The sequence below is a fragment of the Pteronotus mesoamericanus genome, unplaced genomic scaffold (assembly GCF_021234165.1).
Source record: "Pteronotus mesoamericanus isolate MK-2021 breed Mesoamerican mustached bat unplaced genomic scaffold, CSHL_Meso_final contig_265, whole genome shotgun sequence".
In the NCBI taxonomy this organism is placed as follows: Eukaryota; Metazoa; Chordata; class Mammalia; order Chiroptera; family Mormoopidae; genus Pteronotus; species Pteronotus mesoamericanus.
In genome coordinates, this window is record NW_026555113.1 from 932918 (window position 1) to 954821 (window position 21904).

The 21904-nt window shown below is 60.6% G+C and overlaps 1 protein-coding gene across 3 annotated transcripts in view; it reads left to right on the forward strand.

Annotated features, from left to right (window-relative positions):
- Positions 1-21904, forward strand: part of DPP6 (dipeptidyl peptidase like 6) — a 484609-nt gene that overhangs the window by 432922 nt on the left and 29783 nt on the right. For all 3 annotated transcript variants that reach the window (XM_054574779.1, XM_054574777.1, XM_054574778.1), the window contains exons 9-12: positions 3217-3371; positions 5638-5735; positions 16996-17119; positions 18143-18181. In XM_054574779.1, coding sequence (XP_054430754.1) covers positions 3217-3371; positions 5638-5735; positions 16996-17119; positions 18143-18181 — 416 coding nt within the window. The remainder of the gene's footprint in view (positions 1-3216; positions 3372-5637; positions 5736-16995; positions 17120-18142; positions 18182-21904) is intronic.

Here is a 21904-nt window from a genome sequence, read left to right on the forward strand (position 1 = left end):
GCGGTGGCCCCCGCCGCCCCCAGGGACCCCTGCTGCAGGGTCACAGGACGCCCAGCGCTCAGCGGCAAGTCCGGGCTCCCCGAAGCCGCCGGTCTGCGCGTCCCGAAGCCACCAGGGACCCCTTGAAGCCACACTTCCGCCCGGGCTTGTCCTGTGTGTCCGGGAAACCTCTGGCTGTAGCCGTGAGAGAGATGTCACGCGGCCTCAGTTCCGGCCTCCGGGTGCCTGCTGTGCCTCTCCCCCCGCCCTCCCAGGCCGGCACGGCCCTGCGTCAGCCCCTCGGCCCGGTCGCCCGTGTCCACGGGTGGCTCAGCGGCTGCCCCCCGGGAGCCGGCGCGTCGTCCTGGCCGGAATGCGCGCCAAGAGCTTTGGCAGAAAAGGGGCCCGTGGGCTCCCCAGCCCCAAGTCCTGGTCGTTCCGCCCGCAGCGGGGCCCGAGCCTCCGCACCAAGAAGCACACGCGGCTCCCACAGCTTCCCTGGGCATCGCCCTAACGCCACCAGGTGACTCTCAGAGAGGGTGGTCGGTGGCTCCTCCCCCGCCGCACCTGCCGCACCATCCGGAAACCACGAGAATCCCCCTTCTCGGCCGGGCAGGCCTTGGGCACCCAGCAGAGGGGATTTGAATGTGCTGGGTGAGCCCCGACATGCTTGAGCGACACCCCAAAGTGTGCACGTGGCTTCGTCAAGATACGGGGACGAGAGGCGAGGAACACTGGCCCAGATTCCACTGTGTGGGCACGGATAAAACTTCAAGGGAGAGGCCATCGGGACAAGCCAGTGTCCCCAAACGCGCTTTTCTTGTTTGACTTAACGTAAGAAACGTCCAGGCCTCTAAGAACTTTTGCGAGTTTATTTGAGCCACACCAACGAGAGCTGCTGGGATGCAAAACCTCAATGGACTACAGCAAATACTCCAGAAAATGGCAGTTTCTCTTCTTACTTTATCCATCACCGTCAAAGGGGAAATCCTAAGGGGGGTTACGTGAAGTCCGCGGGTGGCCGAGGAGGGAGGCGGGAGAAGGCAGAGGGGAAAGCTCTGGGATTGGATCGAACGTAAAATGACAGCCGCCTGCTTCTTACGCAGGTGGGCCCAGGCAGGAGTTAACATAAAAGCAGTAACAATAAGGGGTCTGTGGTCTCTCTCTGGGGCCGAAAAAGGAAATCACCGTGACGTTCAAAGGTGTGTTATTATAGACGCAAACAGACGACAGACAGAGCCAAGGAAGGGGAAGGTCCGCGCCTGGGACAGGATTTGACCACGACCTGCCTCCGATGGTTAGAAAGTCTAGTCTTCCTGTCAGACCCTCCCGCGGGGTTACTGCCGGCCTCGGAGCGTGTGCGTCCGCCACGCGGGCCCCCGGGGCGGGGCAGGGGGAGCATGTGGCCCTTTGTGCCCACAGACTCGTCCCTGGACAGGACAGGGCAGGAGAAGGGAGATGCATCCGCCGTTTTATCCCAAGGCATCTGCCCGTGCACAGAAAGGCAAGTTTCTCAAGGCGCTTCCAGGCAAGGGTTCGAGCAGTTAATGTACTCGGTGGAATTGGATTTTTTTTTTCCTCTGCAGCCTGTTCCTAAGCGACCTCTGGGTCGCAGCCCGGCAGCCACCTGCCTGGCTAAGCCGCAGCTCCTGAAGGAAGTGTTTGCAGACGGGGCGCATGTGTACTTGGCGCCAAAATGCCAAGGCTCCGTCTGCCTGGTCCCTTTGCCTCGCTTTCTCTTACTTAACTGTCTGTCCTGTGAGCAGCCAACACGCAGGAAAGGGCCCGGGCGGAACGCGCGCCGGGGCATTTGGGGGACACGGCGGAGGCCCCCCGGTGTTGTACGGGGGGCAGAATTCCTTTGACTGGCCAGCCCCTGGGATGACGTGAAATTGAACTAACATCTGCCATTCAACACCCACGTGCTGGTCGCCCCTGGTCTCTAAGTTCCCTTCTGATCAGCACACTGGGTAGTCGGAAGGCGTCCTTAGTCTGAACTCTCAGCAGTGACTTGAACTCAGAGGAAATGCCGGGCATGTGCTGCTGGAATCGACAGAAATACGTTATTCTTCAGGCCTGGCCCGCTGCCCATGAGCTCCCTCCCCCCTCCCCCGCCCCCACCCCGTGCAGGCCAGACCGAAGCTGCAGCCCCCTTTAGGCGTGAGGGCAAGTCCAGGCATGGGACAGACCGGAGCGGGGAAACGAGAAGCACACCGAGCCCTGCCTCCGCTGGCCACAGCTTTCAGGGCCTGGCTGATCAGGAAGGTGTCCGGACTTTGCCCAAGGGTGTCCGTTCGTCAGCTCTGTCCTGCCGGGAGACTGCTCTGGGCTCGGGGACAAGACACAAGGCGTTGTCTCGGGCGGCGTTTGTTTCTGCCTATGTCCCTTTGGTGCCCCCGGCGTCTTTCTGGTGGTTTCCGGGGTCGGCGGTGAGTTACTGTGCGTGAGAACCACGGCCCGGCTCCCACGCGGGTTCTGGGGGGGCTCCGCACCCGTCTCCCTGTGCCCGCGCATTCCGCTCCCTCCCGGGGGGTCCTGGCACCCTGACTGCCCCCGCCCCGTCCAGCCCCGCGGCCCCGAAGGGATTGAGCAGAGACATCTGCAAACTGCCTTGTAAAGGTGCCTCCTTTTCCCGCCAGATCCGTGGGGTCGGTTGCTCCCTGGACAGATCGGTGGGCCTGGGGGGGTCACTGCTGAATCACCTCGTTCCAAACGCCCCTGGGAGTCACCTCGCTGGCTGCGGAGGATACGGGATACACACAGGATACACACAGTAGGCACGCACCCTAGGCGTCCCCAGCAAGCGGCTCAGGGTTTCCCCAGGACGCGGCCTGCCGCCCGGCTCGCGCTTTCGCTGACCTGCTTCCTCATGAATTGATTGGTCGTTCAGATCATCTTCAAATAATAACCCTCAACAGCGCAATGTTGACTCAATTCAAAAAGCACTTGGTAGGTTCATCCTGCGCCAGTTCGTGTCCAAAAAGAAACGGTTTCCAGGCAGCCGGCCTCTGTTCGGCAAGGCTGCGATCGATCAGGATCGAGGGTCCGAGCTTGGCCTCAGCGCAGGGCGTTTCTGGAGCCCCCGGTGGGGGAGGCCGGGAGGACCGGCCTCTCGGGGCCGCAGAGGCGCAGTGTCCCCGGGCGTCACCCGCCCTGGCCGCTCGCGGCGGTGCCTGTGCGTCGTGGGTCCCGCCCCGGGCATTGACCGTCACGTCTCTCCGCTGTGCTTTCCCTCAGAGGAGATTCTGAAGACCCACATCGCACACTGGTGGTCCCCAGATGGCACGAGGCTCGCCTACGCCACCATCAATGACTCCCGTGTGCCCGTCATGGAGCTCCCGACCTACACGGGCGCCGTGTACCCCACCGTGAAGTCCTACCACTACCCCAAGGTAGGTGACGCCCCGGGAGCGAGCCGCCCCGCCCCGGGGCCGCCCTGCCTCACTGTCCCCATCGGCTGAGTTCAATTTCTTGGCACATTTACTTGGTCTTACGTAACTGAACAGCCATTGATTTTGTATCCAAGCTTCATCAAATCAAAATAAACACATTCCCTCCATGTGCCGTTCTGGGCGACAGACACTCACTATGCCCACTCTCGGGACACCCTGTCCTCGTTCCCTCTTCGGGATTTGGCTCCTGGGCGGTCCGAGGGTCCTGCCCTCCCCCGGCCGCTGGGTATGCGCTGGGCTCTCGTGTGCTCAGTTCCGTGTGGCCAGTAGCATGTCCAGCTGCTTCCCCGACTGCGATGCTAACACGAGCAGCCAGCGGGGACACGGACCAGGGGTGGGACAGGGACCAGCGTCCAACCTCGTTCCGCTAGCAAATTAGAGCATCCCCATGTTCCGGGGAGGGCTTGGCACCCAGACCTCTGCCGCCGCTCACCTGGAGAGGGCTGATGTCCCGGGGCGGGGCCGCGGCTCCCGTGGACACACGCGGTGTGGGAGACAGCCGCCGGCCCCTGCCCCCACCTGGTGACAGCGCGCACGGCCCGCCGGCGCTGCCCCAGGGACCCCTCCAGCCTCTGCCAGAGGGCACTCACGAGGCCCCAGCTCCCCACGCTGCCGATGCAGCCGCGCGCCGCCAAGCGCCCTCCTCCGGGCCACGGGCGGCCACTCTCCTGTGTCCCACAGGGCGGAGGGACAGCTCTGGCCCCTTCCTCCTCTTATAAGGACCCTGACCCCATCGTGGCGCCAACCCTCATGACCGCATCGAACCCCAGTGCCTCCCGTTAGGCCTCGGGGCTTCGCACGTTAATTGGGAGGGACACAGACCTCGGGCCGTGATGGCTGGTGTGGCGGGACCCGTTTTCTGCCACTCTTTGGTCCGGGCGGCCAGTGTCCAGGGAGGCCCCAGGCGGAGAAGCCTCCGCCTCTGCCATTTCCGTTCCAGCGGCACCTAGACGTCAACGCAGAACACGGGTTTGCGTTTTGACGGAATCCTTCCACTCTGCTCCAGCGTGTCGGCCAGGAAAGCCCCCGGGCAGGGCCCCGGTCACAGCAGGGCACTCAGCTGGGGACAGCGTGCAGGGCGGACGGTGCCGGCCTCTCAGCCCACCCGCGTGCCACCCCGCACCCACACGCACCCGCACACCGCACACATACACACACAAAACCACATGCCCACACACACTCACACGTATTCACACACCATACACACACACACACACCACACGCTCACCACACACACCGTGCTCACACCGCACACGCTCACACGCCATGCACACACGCACAGACATGCACACAGACACACTCACATACTCACATACACACACAGCCACACACATACCGCTCACATACACAGGCATCGCAGCCGGCACCGTCGGACCCCCATCCGCCAGCCCCGGGGGGCGGGCTTCCCGGGCGAACCCCATGCGCGGGCCCCGTCAGCCCAGAGCTGCCGACCTCGACCTCACAGCCGCCCAGGGCCGGGCTGGAGCCCGGACCTGCGGGACCCGGCTCCCTCGCGGCTGGAGGCGTTGAGCGCTGGTAGGAGGCCGCTGTGTCGCAGCCGGCAGAAGGCAGCGCCCTTGGCCTGTCACGCCTTCTCCCGAGGCAGAACCGCAAGTCTGCGGCCGCCTGGTTCTGCCCGCTCGCGGGCACAACTCCTCCCGCGCCGCCTGCCTTCCTCCCGGGGAGCAGAGGAAGTGAGCGCGGCGGGCCGGCCCCTGTCTCACTGGCCAGGAGAGGCCACACCGTCCGCCACCCCCATGCGGGCCCCCCCACCCCACCCCAGGGCCGAGGGAGCCGGCAGGAGCAGGGCGGAGGCTCCGTCCCTTTGAGAGGACTTTGTCTTTCCCGCCGCGGAGCCACGGCCACCGGCATCAGGAACGCTCCCCACTTCTGGGATTTTCCCTCCTTCTCCATGTCTAGTTCCTCTCCCGGCCCCGGGGGTTAAGCGAGTGGAGTCGCGCTCGCCTGGTGCTGACCGACGGGGGGCAGGGGCAGTGAGGACGGACGGGGGGCGGGGGGGAACCCCTGGGCAGGGCAGGGCTCGGCCGGCTCGCTCACCTCGTGTCCTCGCGTCCACGCCGGCACCGAGCGCCCGCAGTGGCTCCGCTCCTTCGCGCAGGGTTCCAGGGCCCCCGAGCCGTGACCGCCCGGGGGAGGCCAGCGGGGGGTGGGGCTTCCTCACGCCCCCGCCCTCTGTCCTTCGCAGGCCGGCTGTGAGAACCCCACCATCTCCCTGCACGTCATCGGCCTAAACGGACCCACCCACGACCTGGAGATGACTCCGCCCGACGACCCGCGGATGAGGTTTGCCCCCTTCTCTCAGCTGTGTTAGAAAACGGGGGTCGTTAGAGGAGTGGTTAGTGTCGGATTTGCATGCTCTCCGGTGTCTTTTTCAGCCAACGTAAAACTCCAAGAGAAAGGTAATCGTCTGAAGTTTTCCTTGTGCCTTACGCGCCTGTTTACCCAAAGTGGAACAGTCAGGCCAGTCCTGCCATTTCCCACCTACAGGAGGGTCCGTTCACCTACCCTCTCCGGGAAGTTTCCCCGGCCGACCACACATCTCCAGCAGGGGGCGCCCGATGCAGTCATTCCCAGAAAATCCGGGCCCTCGGACTTCCTGTCTCTGGCGCCCCATTTTCAGAGCGTGATTTTAGGGCACCGCGTCCCCTTCTGGCTCCGGGATCCGAGCAGTGATTCCTCTTCCGTGAGCCAAGCCTCCCAGATGGCGAGGCAGCAGCCGCGTGGCGGAAGGAACACGTTGACACAGATAATGCTCCTGCTCTGAGGCACGCCTTGTTGAGGCGGATTATTTTCTCATCAAAGCCACAGAGGAGCATCTCTCCAAGTGAAGTGGCCTGCGTATCAGCTTCGTGCTGCCTCAAGGCTCGAGCAGCCTGGGGCGCGGAGGAACGCCCAGGGCCCAGTTACGTCGCCATGACACCTCTCTGGTGAGAATGTTGAGGGGGAGGCAGAGGAGATCGCGGCGCTGGGCGGTCCCGGGCCCTCGTGCGCCAGGACCCCTGCTTGTCCCTCACCAGGCTCGAGAAGCCAAGAGTGATTCCTTCCGAGACGCGGCAAATGCCCGACCCAGATTTTGCCCCGACTCTAGCCTGGGTCTTTCCTATCCAATGACAAAACCCCCATGTGATTAGTGGCTTCCGGCAGCTTCTAGAAGGACAGGGGCCGCTTCCCAGGCCCAGCCCAGGCTGGATGAGTGAGCGCTTGGCTCTGCCGTCTTTTGCGAACGGTGTTGCTGTCGGCCCATCTGCCATCCGCCTGCGTCCCAGAAGCCGGAGGTCACTGTGAAATTCCCCGGGGCGTTTCAACCCTTCCTTCCTCCGCGAGACGTGAAATGCAGTCAGGCCCTGGGGTGGACAGACCACCCTCCATGAAGGTCCGTGCCTCCGGCCCTGCCCTGGACGGATGCCCCCTCAGGCAGCCGGTCCCAGGCCCGACTCCCGTAGGGCCCCTCCTTGGGGACTGGGCCTTTGTGGGCACCGGTCAGGGGACCCGATCAGCTGGGCTGGCGATACGTGTGCTGGGTCAGAAGAAGCATTCGACGCGCTGCCCCGTCTCCCCCGCTGACGGCCCGCAGACGCCGCCCCTTCCCCGCAGCCCCCCGGGGTCCTGTCCAGCACACTCTGTGAATTAATATGGAAAGTCACCTGGAAAATCGAAGCCATCTGTGCGAGTTAATTGAAAATCTCGTTTAGTCAATTTGGCGGTGCTGTTTCCGCAGGCTTGATTAGCTTCAAGGACAATGAAAAATTAGCCGCCGTCGGAGCTCACGGTTCAGTCCGCTCGCTCTCCCTCCCTGAGCTAATGGTCCTGACGCCTTTCCTCCGCCATCGGAGGCGGCCGTAGGTCACGGTCACACTTGGTCACCCCCGCTTCTCTGTCGCCCACCCTGAGGGCTTCCTCAAGGTGAGCACAGATGTATCAGAAATCGTAGACCACCCGGGAGCGGCTGTGACCGAGCGTCTATTATTGGCCAACCATCGGACGGGAATCCCGGGGGGCGGGGGGAGCCGAGAGGCCGCGATGCGGAGGGTGACAGACTGGAAGAAATCCGACGGAGCAGGCGGGTGACTGCGCGCGGGAGGCGGGCCGCGGGAGGCGGGGGCTGCCCTCCTGGCTCACAGCCGTGTTGTACCATCGGCATTTGGGGCCTGGGGAGTGCACCGCGGGGGTGTCCTGTGCATTGCAGAGTGTGTAGGGACGCCGGCAGGGCCCCCCGCTGCGTTGTGGCCGTCACAAAGGTCTCCGGTCTTGCCCCGTGCCCCCAGGTTGAGAACCACCGGTTGACAGCGAAGGGTCTCCAGTCAACGGTCTGGGCTCGGACCCTGTCCGGTCCTGGACCGGCTTCCGCATCCTCCTCTGTAAGATGATGATGAATACTAGCAATAACCGTGGTTCCTCTCACGGGCGGTCGTGGAAATTAAATGACAAAATATGCTCAGCAGGGGGCTGGCTCGTGGGAGCCGCGCGTCTCACGGCTGGGAGGGCCGCCGGGCTCGCCCACCAGGTCCGCGGCCGCCGGTCTGACGGGCCCAGGTGAGCGTGCGTCAGAGGCTGTGGGACACTCACCCGCGGACGAGGGAGCCGCGAGGTGGTAGATCCAGTGCAGAGGGCATTGGAGACGCGAGCGCAGAGGAACAATTTGACAGAGAGAAGTAAGCGGGGTAGTTTGCTGGGGTGGGGATGCAACAGGTCCCTCAACTGTGAGCTCTGGGGGAGTCCGCCCCACCCCCAGCAGCGACGCCCCGTCGGTGGAGAGCCGCGCCCTGCGCTAAAAGGGCGCCCAGCGACCTCTTCTGCCTCCCGGGGGCTGGGGATACGTTTCCTGACCACCTCAAAATGGCGTCCCAAACAGGACGCTCCAGAAAAACCTCAGAGCCGGGGCAGAGCGCACGCCCTCTGCGCAGAAGCTCCCTGCGGTTTCCCGATGCCTTCGGGTACCGGGCAAACCTCCACCACGGCCGAAAGCCCCGCCCGCGGGCTGGGGCCACGCCGAGCCTCTACGCCGCCTGCCCCTGGGGCTCCTGTGCTGGGTTTGCCCTTTCTCGGGGCTCTGCCCGGGACTCCAGCGGCACACGGGCCCCGGGTGCCCTCAAATACACTCACAGCCCAGCTCCCCTCCTCGCTTCAGTCTTCTTCTGAGAACATTCCCCGCGCGGGGACCTGTGCGTGTCATTACCTGTGCCCTGTCCCCACACGCCCCCCCGGAAGGGAAAGGCCGTGGGGCGCGGGCGAGCCGAGCACACCCTTGCAGGACGGGCGAATCGCCTTAAAGCGCAGCCGCCAGAAAACCTGATGTCGCTGGATTCTTGAACACAGAGGTGCCTTCGGTTGTGCTGGTACCGTTTGGAGAAGCAAACATTAAAAACATTTAGCCCGCGATGCCCTCCTGTCATCGGACGCGGGAAGCTGGGGGGGCGGCACACCGTTACCGCCACCCACCCCGCTTCCAGCCGCGATGCTGGGAAAGGCCTGGACAAGGCAGAAACAGGCGGTTTATTAATGTCTGTGGCCCGCGTCGGGGCGGGGGAAATCTCAACGACAGTGACGCAAAGCAGCTTAGACAGCACCTTCAAGAGGGACGAAAGGACGGGGGGGCGGGGGGGAGCTGAGGAGCAGGCGTCGGCCTCGAGGCCGGACGCAGGTTGCCGAACGCAGAGGGAAGGATGGAATGACGCTCCAGTGTCCGTCCCCACAGAGGTCCCAGTGGTAGAGAGAGGCGCCTGAGTGCCCCTCAACATGGAGCAGATGCCGCGGCCTTCGGAGCATAGAGTGGCCAGAGGATCAGGGCATTCCCGTCCACACGAGGCTCCAGCCCGTCTGAGGCACAGCTGGTCACACAACGGTGCCACGGAGACGGTGCCAGGCTGGGGACCGGGGCGGTCATCGTAAGTCAAACCAGTGTTCAGGCTCCTCGTCTGTAAAGGGGGAACACGGGAGTCTCAGGGTGTCTCCGGCTCTGAGTCCACCGTGGCCCAGTGCATCCCCCAGGCAAGTTGAAGCTGCGGTTGTTGCCTTCATCTCCAGCCAAGCTGTCTGGAGGGAGGGCAGCGGTGGTCCAGGGGGCTTTGGTGGCCCCTCTCTGTCTGTCGGTGTCTCAGCAGGAGAGAAAGGCGTTGCTCCCAACAGTGTTGAACCAGGCAGAGTTGGCCAAGGAGAGGGTGGGGGTGGATGGATGGAGGATGGATGGATATTGATGGACCTGTGGGGGGATGGGCGGATGAGGGGTGGACGGACAGACTGACAGATGGACAGACAGTGCGTGCTGAGTGTGTGAAAATGAAGCGCTAGAAACGGGGCAACGCGAGCGTGGCCTCCGCCTCCTATGCAACACATCCCTTCGTGTCTGTCGACGGTCAGACAAGGACGCCACCGTCCCTGAGACGGCCCACTCTCACACCCTCCTCGCTCACCCTGACAGTCAGCCCCGCGTGACGGCCAGCGCCGAGGACAGAAGGAAAAGATAAGGCACTCTATTCCTACGTTGCAGGTGAGAAAGGGAAACACACTTCGGGAAGCCGTTTGTCTCACAGTCGCGGCCTCGCGGCATGTCTGCGTCTCGCGAAGCGCAGCGTGCCGGAAGGCAGCTTCCCACCATTCCGAGGCCGCCCCGAGGCCACGCTCGGATGCGGAGGCTCCTGCTGCGTCCTGGAGCTCTGGGGATTCAGCACTGTTCCGTTTTGCTCAACGTTGCCTTTTATAAAGAACATCATTTTTTTAAAAATTGCGCACTCCCAGTATTTTTTTGCTCTTGATTCATGGAATAGACAATGCTCAAAAATGCCAGAGACCTGGATTCCCTGGCTGGTGTGGCTCAGTGGATTGAGCATCGGCTCAGAACCAAAGGGTCGCCGGTTCGATTCCCAGTCAAAGCACCTGCCTGGGTTGTGGGCCAGGTCCCCAGTAGGGGGTGCTTGAGAGGCAGCCGATCGCTGTTTCTCTCCTTCTCTTTCTCCCTCCTTTCCCCCCTCTCTACAAATAAATAAATAAAACCTTTTTTAAAAGGCCAGAGGTAATAGCAGGCGTTGGTTTCAGGAGATAAACAAGCCTTTTGCCCATCGCCCTTGACGGTCTCACGGCGGTCGGAAGCTTCGCCAGTCTTTGGGACAGCGGGGAGCGGCGAGGCGCCCTGGGCCCGGCGAGCGTGGCGGTGCTCCGACCGGGGCTTGTGGCCAACGGGCGGCCGAGCGAAGCATCCACGTCCTGCTCACGGGGAGGGGCCGCTGTCTTCAGATCTGAGGACACCGCTGGCTGCAGATTCTTGGGAATGTCGTTAGAGTTCCGCCGTGTAGGAGAGCGGTCCTCGGCTGGGCTGGAGTCGGGGCGGGTGGGTGTGTCTCCCCACGGCCGTGAGCCCCCCACGGCAGGGTCCGGCCCCGCGTACCGCCGGCCTCGCGCGCCCCGTCTCCGCTGCACACTAAGCTCTGACGCGGTGCGGCGCCTGGAATGAGTACGCGTATTTATGGGCACAGTGCTTTAGAAGAAGGAGAAGATGCGTACCACTCCCTCCGGGAACCTTTGCTTCCTGCTAACGTTTTGGTGTTGCGTTCTTCCTCAAAATGCAATTTCTGCACTTCTCAAAGTGCGGTTACTCCTTTTCTGCGGCCGTGGAAGGGCTCTGCTATCTCGCTGCGCCTTGACACCGGATCAGCCCAGCTTCATTCAGCTTCTTAAATTATCCTGCTTCAAATCCTATTTTCTCCCCCGCTCTCATGGCGGCTGAACTTCCCTTTAGTCGGAGGCGCCTTCGCGGCCCGCCAGCGCCCCGGGTCGCCCAGAGATCACTTCGGAAGGGCAGGGGCGGGCAGTGTCGGAGAGGAGGACCCGCCGTTACAGGGCGCTCGGACTGGTTCTCTCACCGTCTGCTCAGCTGCGTCTCGCACCTCCCTTAGGTCGCCTGGCCTCAAGCCGGGGCATCGCCGCATGACCCGGCGGCTCGGGGAACTCGGGTCGTTCAGCCCCAACCCCCCCACACCGAGTTCCAGATGCAGCAGGTCCGGGGCGAGGCCGCAGAATGTGGATCCCCCCATTGCCGGGCGCTGCAGGCCTGGGGACCGCCCTCTAGGGCCAGGGTTGGGGTTGGGGTGAGGGTTAGGGTTAGAGTTTAGGGTTCGGGTGAGGGGCTAGCGTTAAGGTTAGGGGTTAGGGCAGGGTTAGTGTTTAGGGTTAGGGTTAGGGTTAGGGGTTAGGGGTTAAGGTTAGGGTTAGGGGTAAGGGTAGAGGTTAGAGTTTAGGGTTTGGGGTTAGAGGTTAGGGGTTAGGGTTAGGGCCCGGGTTGGGGTTAATTAAACGCTGTTCTTCATGCTGCCTTTCTCCTCTGGTGACATGTGCCTTGGCGGACGGTGCCGCAGACACCCAATACCGTCACTCCTGATTGTTGCTCCTTCGGGGCGTCCCCTACCTGTGTGAGGGTGACAGCAAATGGCCACACCCCCAGGGCAACGAACAGGGGACCCACGAAAGGCCCCCGCGTCGGTCCCTGCATCCTTCCAGGCAGGTGGGGGACAACAGAATAATCGCAGTGACATCGATGCGAGACTCTGGGTTTGTCCCCTGTACGGACACCGCAGGCTCCGCGGGACCCTGTCACCTCGTCTGGTCCCCTTAGATGCGCTGCTTCCCCTCTCAGGCGGCGGCATCAGCACCTCCCGCAGGGCGACCTTCTGTAATTACTGTTCCCTCCGCTCGCGTCACGTTCTTTTCTTCCCAGTGTCCTCCTCTCGCCATCTGCTCAGCCCCGCCCCCTGTTGCCCCGAGAGACGAGGTGGCTCCGGCTCCGAGTGTTTGACAGATCTCTCTGTGCGTCCCCAGCCTGGGCACAGGGCCAGGACATACGAGGCGAGCCCTCTGCTCTTTGCCCCAAGAAGCCCCCCGCCCTGCCAGCAGAGGGTTGTCGAGGACGGGGAGGCACGATGGGGTGAGGAGGCGGGTGGCACAGGTCACAGGGGCGGGGAAAGATTGAAGGAGGGGAAGGTGACCGTGGCCACGGAAGGCACAGGGTCCCGGGGAGTCCGTTGTCCCCGTTCTCGGGCGGGTCAAGAGAACTCCACACAGAAAAGCAGGCTGTCTGCTCCCCCCCGCTGCTCAGCGGCGGGAGGTGGCGCGCCGCGTCCTCAGGCGTCCACGCCTGTGAGCTGCCCCCCGATGCCCAGCGCGCGCCCCGCCCCCACAAAATCCCTTCTGCAGCAGGGATTTAGCCAGAACCTGTGGGAGCGCCACTGTCCCGGGAAAGGAGGCCTTGGGAGGGCCCAGACCAGGACGCAGGCCCCCCTCCAGGGAGGGCCGCCCACCTGCGGAGAGGCTACAAAGGCCCCACTCGGCGAAGTTCAGAAGCCGCGCAAGCTCCTCCAGGCAAAGCCCCCAAGGCATCTGTGCCCACGGGAGCCGTGGACAGCCGGGCCCAGTTTCAATGGGAAGGAAGGCTTCGCAAGGCCAAGGCAAACACATGGGCTCTGTTTCTCTTTGTTCAAAAGGACAGAAAAAAAAGTGTGTGTATTCAGTGTGTATAGACGCGGTCCGTGTAGAGGCTGTTTCTGTTTGGTTTGGTGCAAAGTCCACTCAGGCCCGGGTCAGTGTTGAGAACACGGGGGCACGCGCCTCCGTGAGCAGCGTCCCGAGCTAGAGAGCAAGCGTCTCAGTTCAAAGCCAGACTTTTTCCCTCCTCCCTGACACAGCCCGCACGTGCCGTTTGCCGCCCAGCCGATCCGATCTTGCCGCCTTTGCGGACACTTATTTTATCGACTTATCGAATGAATCGGCGGACGCTCGTCCTGAAGTATCCATTGGCCGGCCCACCCTCTCCTGTTTGCTTTTAACGGTTCACCCCTGAGGCGCTGGACGCAAGGGCCCTGTTCCTGCGACCTCCGTCGGGCCGGAAGCGCGCGGGGCAGCCGCGGCCCCGCTCTCCCTGCGTCCCCGGGGCCGCCCCGCAGCCTGGCTTCATCCGGGCTCGCTGAGCTCTTCCTCCGGAACACGACACATCTCTTTTTGCTGTTAATTTTCATTTACGTTTACGTTTCTGTTTCCTTTTTGCCCTGGCACCGCCTATTCTTGCTCAGAGCGGAATCATCCGGAAGGAGGGTAACGAGAACAACTGTCCCGCTCAGCACCCCAGCCCCCGGATGGAGACGACCTTGTCTCTCTCACACCCTCTCCCCGATAGTGACGCCACATCACTAAAAAAAAAAAAAAGTGCGTTTCACTGATTCGTACTAATTAATTGACTCGTTTTTGTTGTGTTTTTTCAAGTTGATTTTCGAGAGACGGACAGAGGAAAACCTCACTCTTTTGTTCCACTCATTTATGCGTTCACTGGTCGACTCTTGAAGGTGCCTGGCCTGGGGCTCGAACCCACAACCTTGGACAACACTCTAACCAACTGAGCTACCCAGTCAGAGTCATTATCATCTCTTTTTCTGATAGAGAAGAAATGGGCCCACTTACCTCAACACCCCTCTACCTTCTCCTTCCATGTGCATTTTATTTCCTCTGTGGGTGACCTTTATAAACTTAAATGATACGCCGACAAGTTTCCCTCATGCTGCGTTATGACAGACAAGAAATCCTAACCCTCCAGTTTGGAAGAGGAAGACATCAGTCCTGCCTGTCCCCTTAGAAACGTCTGCCTCTTCATTTTATTTCCTATCGTTGAGATTGGCGGCACTCACATGCTTTCTGGTGACCACAGTTCAGTCTTACTTATCTCTAGGCTGACTCTAAACCATTAAAATCGGTACATAGCGTTGACTTTTGTTATAAGTCGTTATCTTTCATGGTAGCGGTCAGTACTATTCTGTGACCATCTCTTTTCTGTTCAGCCTCCGGTTTTTCCCGGGGTTTTAAGTTGCTCTTGTTTTTCACTTGCACTGTTCCGTTATATCATACGCTGTCGGGCGCTCCGCCGCAACGCCCTCTCCCGAGACCGGCCTCGCCAAGCGCCCGCCGCCGCCCCCCTCTGGTCTAGATGCCTCACTCGCCGTAACTTCGGCACGGATGCCGTCCTGGGACGTCCCTTCCTGCGCTCCCCGCGGGAGCCAGTGCGTCACCTTCTTCCTTGACTTACGCCCTCTCTTGCCCGGAGGACACCCTCGAGATGCTTTCCTGGGACGGGGCCGTGAGAAATAAACTTTCTGAATTCTTGAACATCTAAAACAACTGGCTGAAAACCTTGGCTGTATACAGAGTTGTCGGCTGAACACCTTTGTCCTTCACATGTGGGGACGTAGCCCCACCGCACGTGGAACTCCAGGCTGCCGATGACAAGCCCGAAGTTACTCTGGTACCCGATCCTCCTTGGATCGCGTTCTTTCTTGTTCCTGAGACCACCGGGTGTTTTGAAATAACTTATCTAAACGTGTTTTCCTTGATCACCTGTCTCATTCAGAGACTCTCCCGTGAAATCCCTGTCCAGCCACGGCTCCCGGTCACATGCCAGACTGTCCTTGACCCCCCCGCCCCCAGCGTTCCTTCTGGGGTCCCCCCTCCGCAGGCATTTAAGTCGCTGCCTTTTTCCACCAGCTTCAGCCCTCCTTGCTCTTCCCCCCACTCCCCGTCCTCCAGAAATGGGGTGGGATCCAGCCCCTCCCTGTTATCTCCATCAGTGTGAAAATACACCTGTTGTACCCCTTTACCGCCGGGGCAGTCGGGGTTCTGGAGAGAGAAGGCGCAGGCCAGCGTGAGAAACCTCCCACGCGAGTGGGAAGCCTCCGGTCTCTCCTTCCTGACCTTCTTCTTTACGGATCGACCTCTGCGCCAGGGAAGCCAATAATCACCTGCCACCCCACTAACCGTGGTGAGCGCTCTGATCGCTGTTCCTTTGAGGCATCTTTTCTAGAAATGCAGGCATGTTCTCTGTTTGCTTCTCGGCTTTTTAATAACTAAGCCGCGCTCCCCATGCCGCGGGCTGTGTAAACCTTCCTTTCCCCGCCGGTCTGGGATGACACTTGTATAAAATACGAAATTATGATGTCAGCCGTTCCGTCCCTCCGCACACTGTTCCGCTTTCGGGCTGTTCAGCCACTCGCAGCCCCGCTGAGTCTGACGCCGGTGTGGGGGGCTGGACCCCGCGGTGGCGGGGGCCCCCTTTTGAATCAGCTCCTCTCAGCGGGGTTCGAACCTCTTAAAAACCACCTGGGCCCTCCCTGTTCATTTCTCCTTTTATAGGAACTTTAGAATTGTTTTAGTGGCCCTCTCTCGGCAAAGAAACGCCTTGCTCTTTCTCTTAGAAGTAAATTGTTTCCTTTAACAAATCTTTCGTATCGATCACGCGTGCAGCGCTGTGCCGGCGCGAAGATAGAGACGTGAGTAGGGCGCGTACGGTTCTGCCCCCTTGGAGCCGAAATAGGATCAATTCTGTTCTTCCAAGCTCATTATTATTTTGAAAACTTGACCTCATTGAGCTTCCTATTTCTTTGTGTTCCTTTTTTCTTAAATGGTGTCTTTCTGTTTCATCATTCGTGTTTCTGTTATTAGTCGTCTTTGAAGAAGTTACTCCGCGTTTACCATTATATGAAATATGCGCCCAGTATTTATTTTATTTTATGTTGTTTTTATCACTTAACGGCGACTTTGAATATTTGCCTTCAAATGCATAGTCACACCGAGAGGCGCGGAGGACCGGATACGGAAGAGTTAATTTTAGAGACAGTCTTCCCACACGTTAAGCTCGTAACTCAGCGCCTCTCGTTTTGAACCGCCTTCTGCGGGCGGTATCTTCAGGAAGACGCGCTTCAAACAGGAAGACACGGGTTGTCGAGAAGACACTGAAATGTTAAATGCCATTAGACCTGGAGCAGCGGAGAGACATGAGAGCCTCCCAAATTGCTGTCCGTGGCCGAACCCTCTCCCTGAGCCGTTTTCCTTCGAACTCATGGATGCCGTCAGGACACGCTCCGGCGTGTGTGCCTCCGCCCGCGACGTGGAAAACGCTCGCACTCCGCTCACTGGGGCCAGCCCTCCCCATGGGGGCGCGTCTCCCTCGGTCACTGGTGACCGCGTCTCTTCTGCCGCGCCCGCGGGTTTCCCGTGAGAAGCACCTGCCTTTGTAGAGGCGGCCCCCTGCCCTGGCCCCGGGGAGGGCTCCCCACACGTACCCCCGTTTCTCTGAATCTGATGGCTCTCACGTTCAACTGTAGTTTCCTTGGGGTCCCCCCTTGTATGTTTTTGCTGTGATCGCCTCTGTCCACCTTGAGTGACCTTGTGTTTTCTGCCACAGAGAGGACAGAGGCCAGAACTCTGTGGTGTGCTTGGGTTTGGGTGACAGCAGGCATGTGGCCTCTAGGCTATTAAAGCAGGGGACGCCCTGAGCCAGGGTCTAGTGTCAGGTCAGCTAGAGGTCACGTGTGGGCGGTCCGTCTTTGCAGAAGAGGGCAAAGGAGAGCAGAGCTGAGCTCAGCCTGGGCAGGGCGCCCCAGTCGGAGCCTGTGTGACACCCCCCAGACGTGCTCCAGCCACGACCCTGGTGTCCAAGGCTGGGGGTTGCGCGTCTCTGGGACCCGTGGTCCCCGCGGTCCCCGCACAGCCGCTGATCCTGTGTGCGTGTTTACAGGGAATATTACATCACCATGGTGAAGTGGGCCACCAGCACCAAGGTCGCCGTGAACTGGCTGAGCCGCGCGCAGAACGTGTCCATCCTGACCCTCTGCGACGCCACCACGGGCGTCTGCACCAAGGTACGCGGAGGGCGGGGCCCCTGCTCATCGACCGCGAGACGAATCCACCTGCCGGTCCAGGTGGCAGCTGGCGTCCGGGTCTGCGCTCCGGCGCCACCTGGTGGCCGATGCGAGTACTGCGGTAAACCCAGGGCTCCGGCGCCACCTGGTGGCCGATGCAAATACTGCGGTAAACCCAGGGCTCGGCTCTTCAGTGCCTCCCTGCGGCACGCGCTCCCTTTGGGCCCCAAATTTTCATTTTGCGACCGAACAGGAAAAAAAAAAGAGGCTTGTTGTGATGTGGGGGGGCCCTGAGGCAGCCACTGTCACTGCGCTGCCTAAGTGAATCACAATCCGCGATTTACCTGGTGTGGGCACAGGATTGAGAGCAGATCCAGGCTATTCCGAGGGGCTCGCTGGAGGCGGGGAAGCTGGGAAGTGCTCGCAGCCTCTGGCCTGGGCCCCGACGTCACGCGTGTCACACTGGGGCAGGCCCGTGGCTCCCCGAGGTGTGCCCGCTGTGCTGAGCGGCTCTGCCGTGGGGCTTCGGGGTTTGGTTGTGTGCTCCTCTGTGGCGCCTTCTGCCACACAGTTTCGTGAGGTGTGCTTTCCATATATTGTTTGGCCTACAGACCTCCGTGACTCGGAGCTGTGAACGGGAACGCTGACGTAGGCCCGCGTAGGCCCGCGTGCACGCTCCCACGACGTCCGACAACAGAGTAGCAGCTGTTCGCCTTTAAACAGGCACATGCCCTGTCAGGGATGGCCCTCGGAGGGTCAAAGCGTCCCCCGTCCCGAAAGGGTTCCCACCTGCCACGGATGGTCCCCGTCGCTGGGGAGACGGACATTTTTCTTGCTCGGGGACCCGTGGGCTCGGCTGTGAGCCACACGGTGGGACAAAGCAGCGAGCGGGGACCGCCTCCCCCCGCGCGGCCCCAGGGCTGTCCCTGCCGACGCAGCCACCGTGCCAGGGAGCAACTTCGCTGTGCGTCGCAGGTGCCGCTTGCTCCAAGTCCCCTCTCTGATGCTCTCATTTCATTTCAGAAACATGAGGACGAGAGTGAGGCCTGGCTGCACAGACAGGTAACCACCCCGCGCGCGTGCCCCCACGCTTGGCTGCTCCGGCCCCTGCTTCCCCACCCCGTGCACCATGTGGTGGTTTTGGGGGCGTCCGCTCCCCGCGCGGCCCTCATAACAGCCCTGGACGCCCCGGGAGGATGGCCCGGAAGTCCCGGCGCCTGACGGCGCAGGTGCTTGGTGAGGGCTGGGGCCTCGGTGGGACGCGGCCCTTTGGGGGAGTTAGAAATGGTGCGTCCATCAAAGGTGCCTTGGTAGGACCTGCTACGAGAGAAGAAACCTACAGCGGGGGTAACAGCTCTGTCTTCTCCGCGTGGCTTCGTGGGGGCGTTGCGCTCGGCTCCGCACGAGCCTCCCGGGGGACCGGACCTCAAACCCATTTCCACCGCCAACTCAGCTAAGACACGGCCGCGAGGCAGGCTCTGGGGATCGGAGGTCCGAGGACCTCAGGCGGGGCCAATGGCAACTCACTCCCTGACCCCAGAAAAGACTAAACTTACACAAAAAAATAACTATGCACTGGTCTGGCCCCTCTGTCTTCTCGTTCCGCGCCTGGCCCGAGCAAAGGCAGGCGGGGCGCTGTGGGAATGTGCTGCCTCCTTGTACCTCGCGGGATGGAAACCGCCTGGAAGTCCTGTGGGGAAAATCAAACCAGATCCGAGTCTCAGGGTCACGCGAGAAAAGCAAAGGTGGCCTTCTCGGTCGACGTGGAGGGTCCCATTTATGGAAATACCTTCCGGACCCGGGCAATGGGACCGTCGCGTGGCCCCCCAAGAACAATCTCGCGGCGCTGCCCGGTTCTGCATCCTTTATCTGGGGGTTAGTGATCCAGCCCAGCCTTCCGGCCGTTCTCTCGGGGGTGGGGGGCCTCAGAAATGGACACTGGTACTTTCCAGTGTATCCAGTTCTGCTTCCCACCCATCTTACCCAAAAAAGGAATGGCCTCTGGGGCCTCTTTTGCTTTCCTGTGTCCAAGTCTGAGGCCAAGTGCCAGCTAAGGAAGAGGAACGAGGGAGCTCGGGAACCCTGAGGTATTACCTGGGGAGTTATGCTGGGAGAGGGCCAGGGCGTCCCCGACTGCCACCTGGGCCAGTGATGCCTAAGCGCAGACAGCCACAGCAATGTGATAGCGTTCCTCTTACGTCAGACAAAACAGAGAGGTAGAGGACAGGGCCAGAGAAAGTCCAGCATCTATACAGGCACGTGGTCGACTACTGTGCATGGGTCACACCGGGCACGTGCCGGGCTCCGTGGGTTTCAGAGACGAGGCAGTGCCCCTGCTGGGTGCACGTCATGGCCACGTGGCGGTGGAGAAGCTTCCCCTGGAAGGGCGCGCCGTGTCTTGCTCCTCTGCCAAGGGACGTTTGGATTGTTTCCGCCTTCTCAGCCTGTGCGTATCGCGCCGAGCGAAAGCAGCCGGATACAGAAGCCCACCCCTGGAACGGTTCCGTTGAAATGCACAGAATAAATGCATTTGCAGAGACCGAAAGCCGGGAACGGCTTGCAGCAGCTTCCTGGAAAGAAGTTTCCGTGTGGGGCAACGGAGACGTTTCGGAGCCAGAGGCAGATGGGGGGGGGGGGGCGGGCTGCACCGGGCTGTGAATGTATTGCAATGCTGCCGTCCTGTTCACTTCTGCTAAAATGTTTCATTTTGTGTCCTGTGAATTTCACCTCAGCTTTTTTAAAAATTGAACCAGCTAGAGCCCTGGCCAGTGTGGCTCAGCTGGTTGCAGGTTCGGTCCCCAATCAGGGTGCGAACAAGAGGCAACGGATCAATGTTTCTCTCTCATGATGCTGCGTCCTCTCTCTCTCTCTCTCTCTCTCTCTCTCTCCCCCCCCCCATAAAAACATATCCTCAGGTGAGGATTTAAAAAAATAAAATAACTGAACCAGCTGCAGCCTCAGTTCTCAAGATGTCGCGGCATAGAAAGGGAGGAGAAAGGTGCACGCACATTTTTAAGTGTGGCAAACAGGAATCGCCTGAACTTGTGAGCCAACCAGAAGAGGCCAAGGTGAACGTGTGTCCCCTGGTGGAGCCCACCAATGCCCTCTCCCCTGAGGATACCCCGGAGAAAGAGGCCGTGCCCCACCCGACCCCCCCACCCCCACCTGTGACCCTCAGAGTCGGTCCTGATGCAAATTCACCATCACCCTGCACCAAGCCCACCGCCCGTCCCCCGAGGAGCCAGTCCTGCGGTCAGTTTGTGACCATCTTTCTTGAGCCGGGATTTCGGCATTGTTACTTCCAAATCTGGCCAAGATGAACGTGTCTCAACAATGGAAGGACGTGGCAGGAAGTCCACCAATTGCTCATGACGCATCTCACCAGGAAAAAGGAGTTGTTCGCACCGATCTGCTATGGACAGAGAAAACGGGCGTCACGTGCAATCAACGCCCTGTGACCCAGAGAGACCAGAAACACTTCCCCCCAAATCCAGGGGAGTCGGGACCAGAGTTAACATCCGGGTCTCCACCCAGGCCGGGTGGCTCCGTGGGTTGGAGCATCACCCACTCACTGAAAAGTTGCGGGTTCAATCCCCGGTCAGGGAGCCTGCGAGAAGCAACCAGTCCATGTTTCTCTGCCATGTCGATGTTTGTTGTTTTTTTTTCCCTCTCTCTCTCCATTCCTGTCTCTAAAAAGCAGGGAAGAAATGTCCTCAGGTGAGGATAAAACTATATCCAGCTCTCCTAGCCACCACACTTTCTCACTAAAAAGGCATTTACTGTCCGAGAAGCCAGGTCTCGGGGGGCTCCAAGGCTGGCCGTGCTCCGGCCCACCGCGGAACAGTCCAGGGGTCCGTGTAAAGATGACCTTCCCGTGACCACCGCCTTCTCTGCCCAGACACACTTCTGACCAGAATTGATTCTTCCTTCCGTTTATCCAGTCTTCTTTCTCTGCCAAACGTGCCAGCCCTTCCTCAGAAAACCGGGGGCGCCGTGGGGGTCCGTCCTGCCTCCGGCAAACAGAAGTGCGAGTACAAAGCCCAATTCCCTGCCGTTTCTGCATTTCCTCGACTTGGAAATGCCACGTGTCCCCCTCTAAATGGGAAAATAAATATTTGCAGATTAAAGGTTTCATTTCATTGCAAATGTTCCTGGAGATTAAATGCCATTTTAATCACGTTAGCTTATTTCTCTGGGCACGTCCCATTTGCATGCGCTCATTCGCGGCGGGGAGCCGAGGCCCGCGTGCCAGCTGGGGCCCGCTGCCCCCGCGTGCGCGCGCGGCTCTTGAATCAGAAAGTGCGTATCGCAGCCAGCTAATGGCTGTTCACGGGTGGAAATCCAGACTGGAGCTTGGAGAGGCTGAGATGATGCTGCGCCAACATCTCTCTGCGCCCATCAAGATGACAGCCACCCACAGGGGCTGGCAGGGGGCTGAGCAGCGGCTGCTCGGATTTGGGGGGACCAGGCGGGAACAGCGGCAGCTGGCTATGAATCCAGCCTGGAATCCCCACCGCCAGGGAAAACCTGGGGGGGCGCCGGGGGGCATGGGTTTTGTTCCCACCAACTTTCCTCTAGTTGGAAGCATGCTGGGAGGTTTCCTCCCCCCCAGTTGCTAGACCAGTTACATTGTATCCTTAGAATGGATACAGGGTGTCCTTAGAGTGGATACGATGTATCCTTGTTTGCTCTTCCTCGTTCTCTCCTGGGTGGGCTATTCCACCTAAGCTGGATTTGATTAAATAAAAAAATAAATAAAAACAAAGACAACAAGGAGAGTGTAAA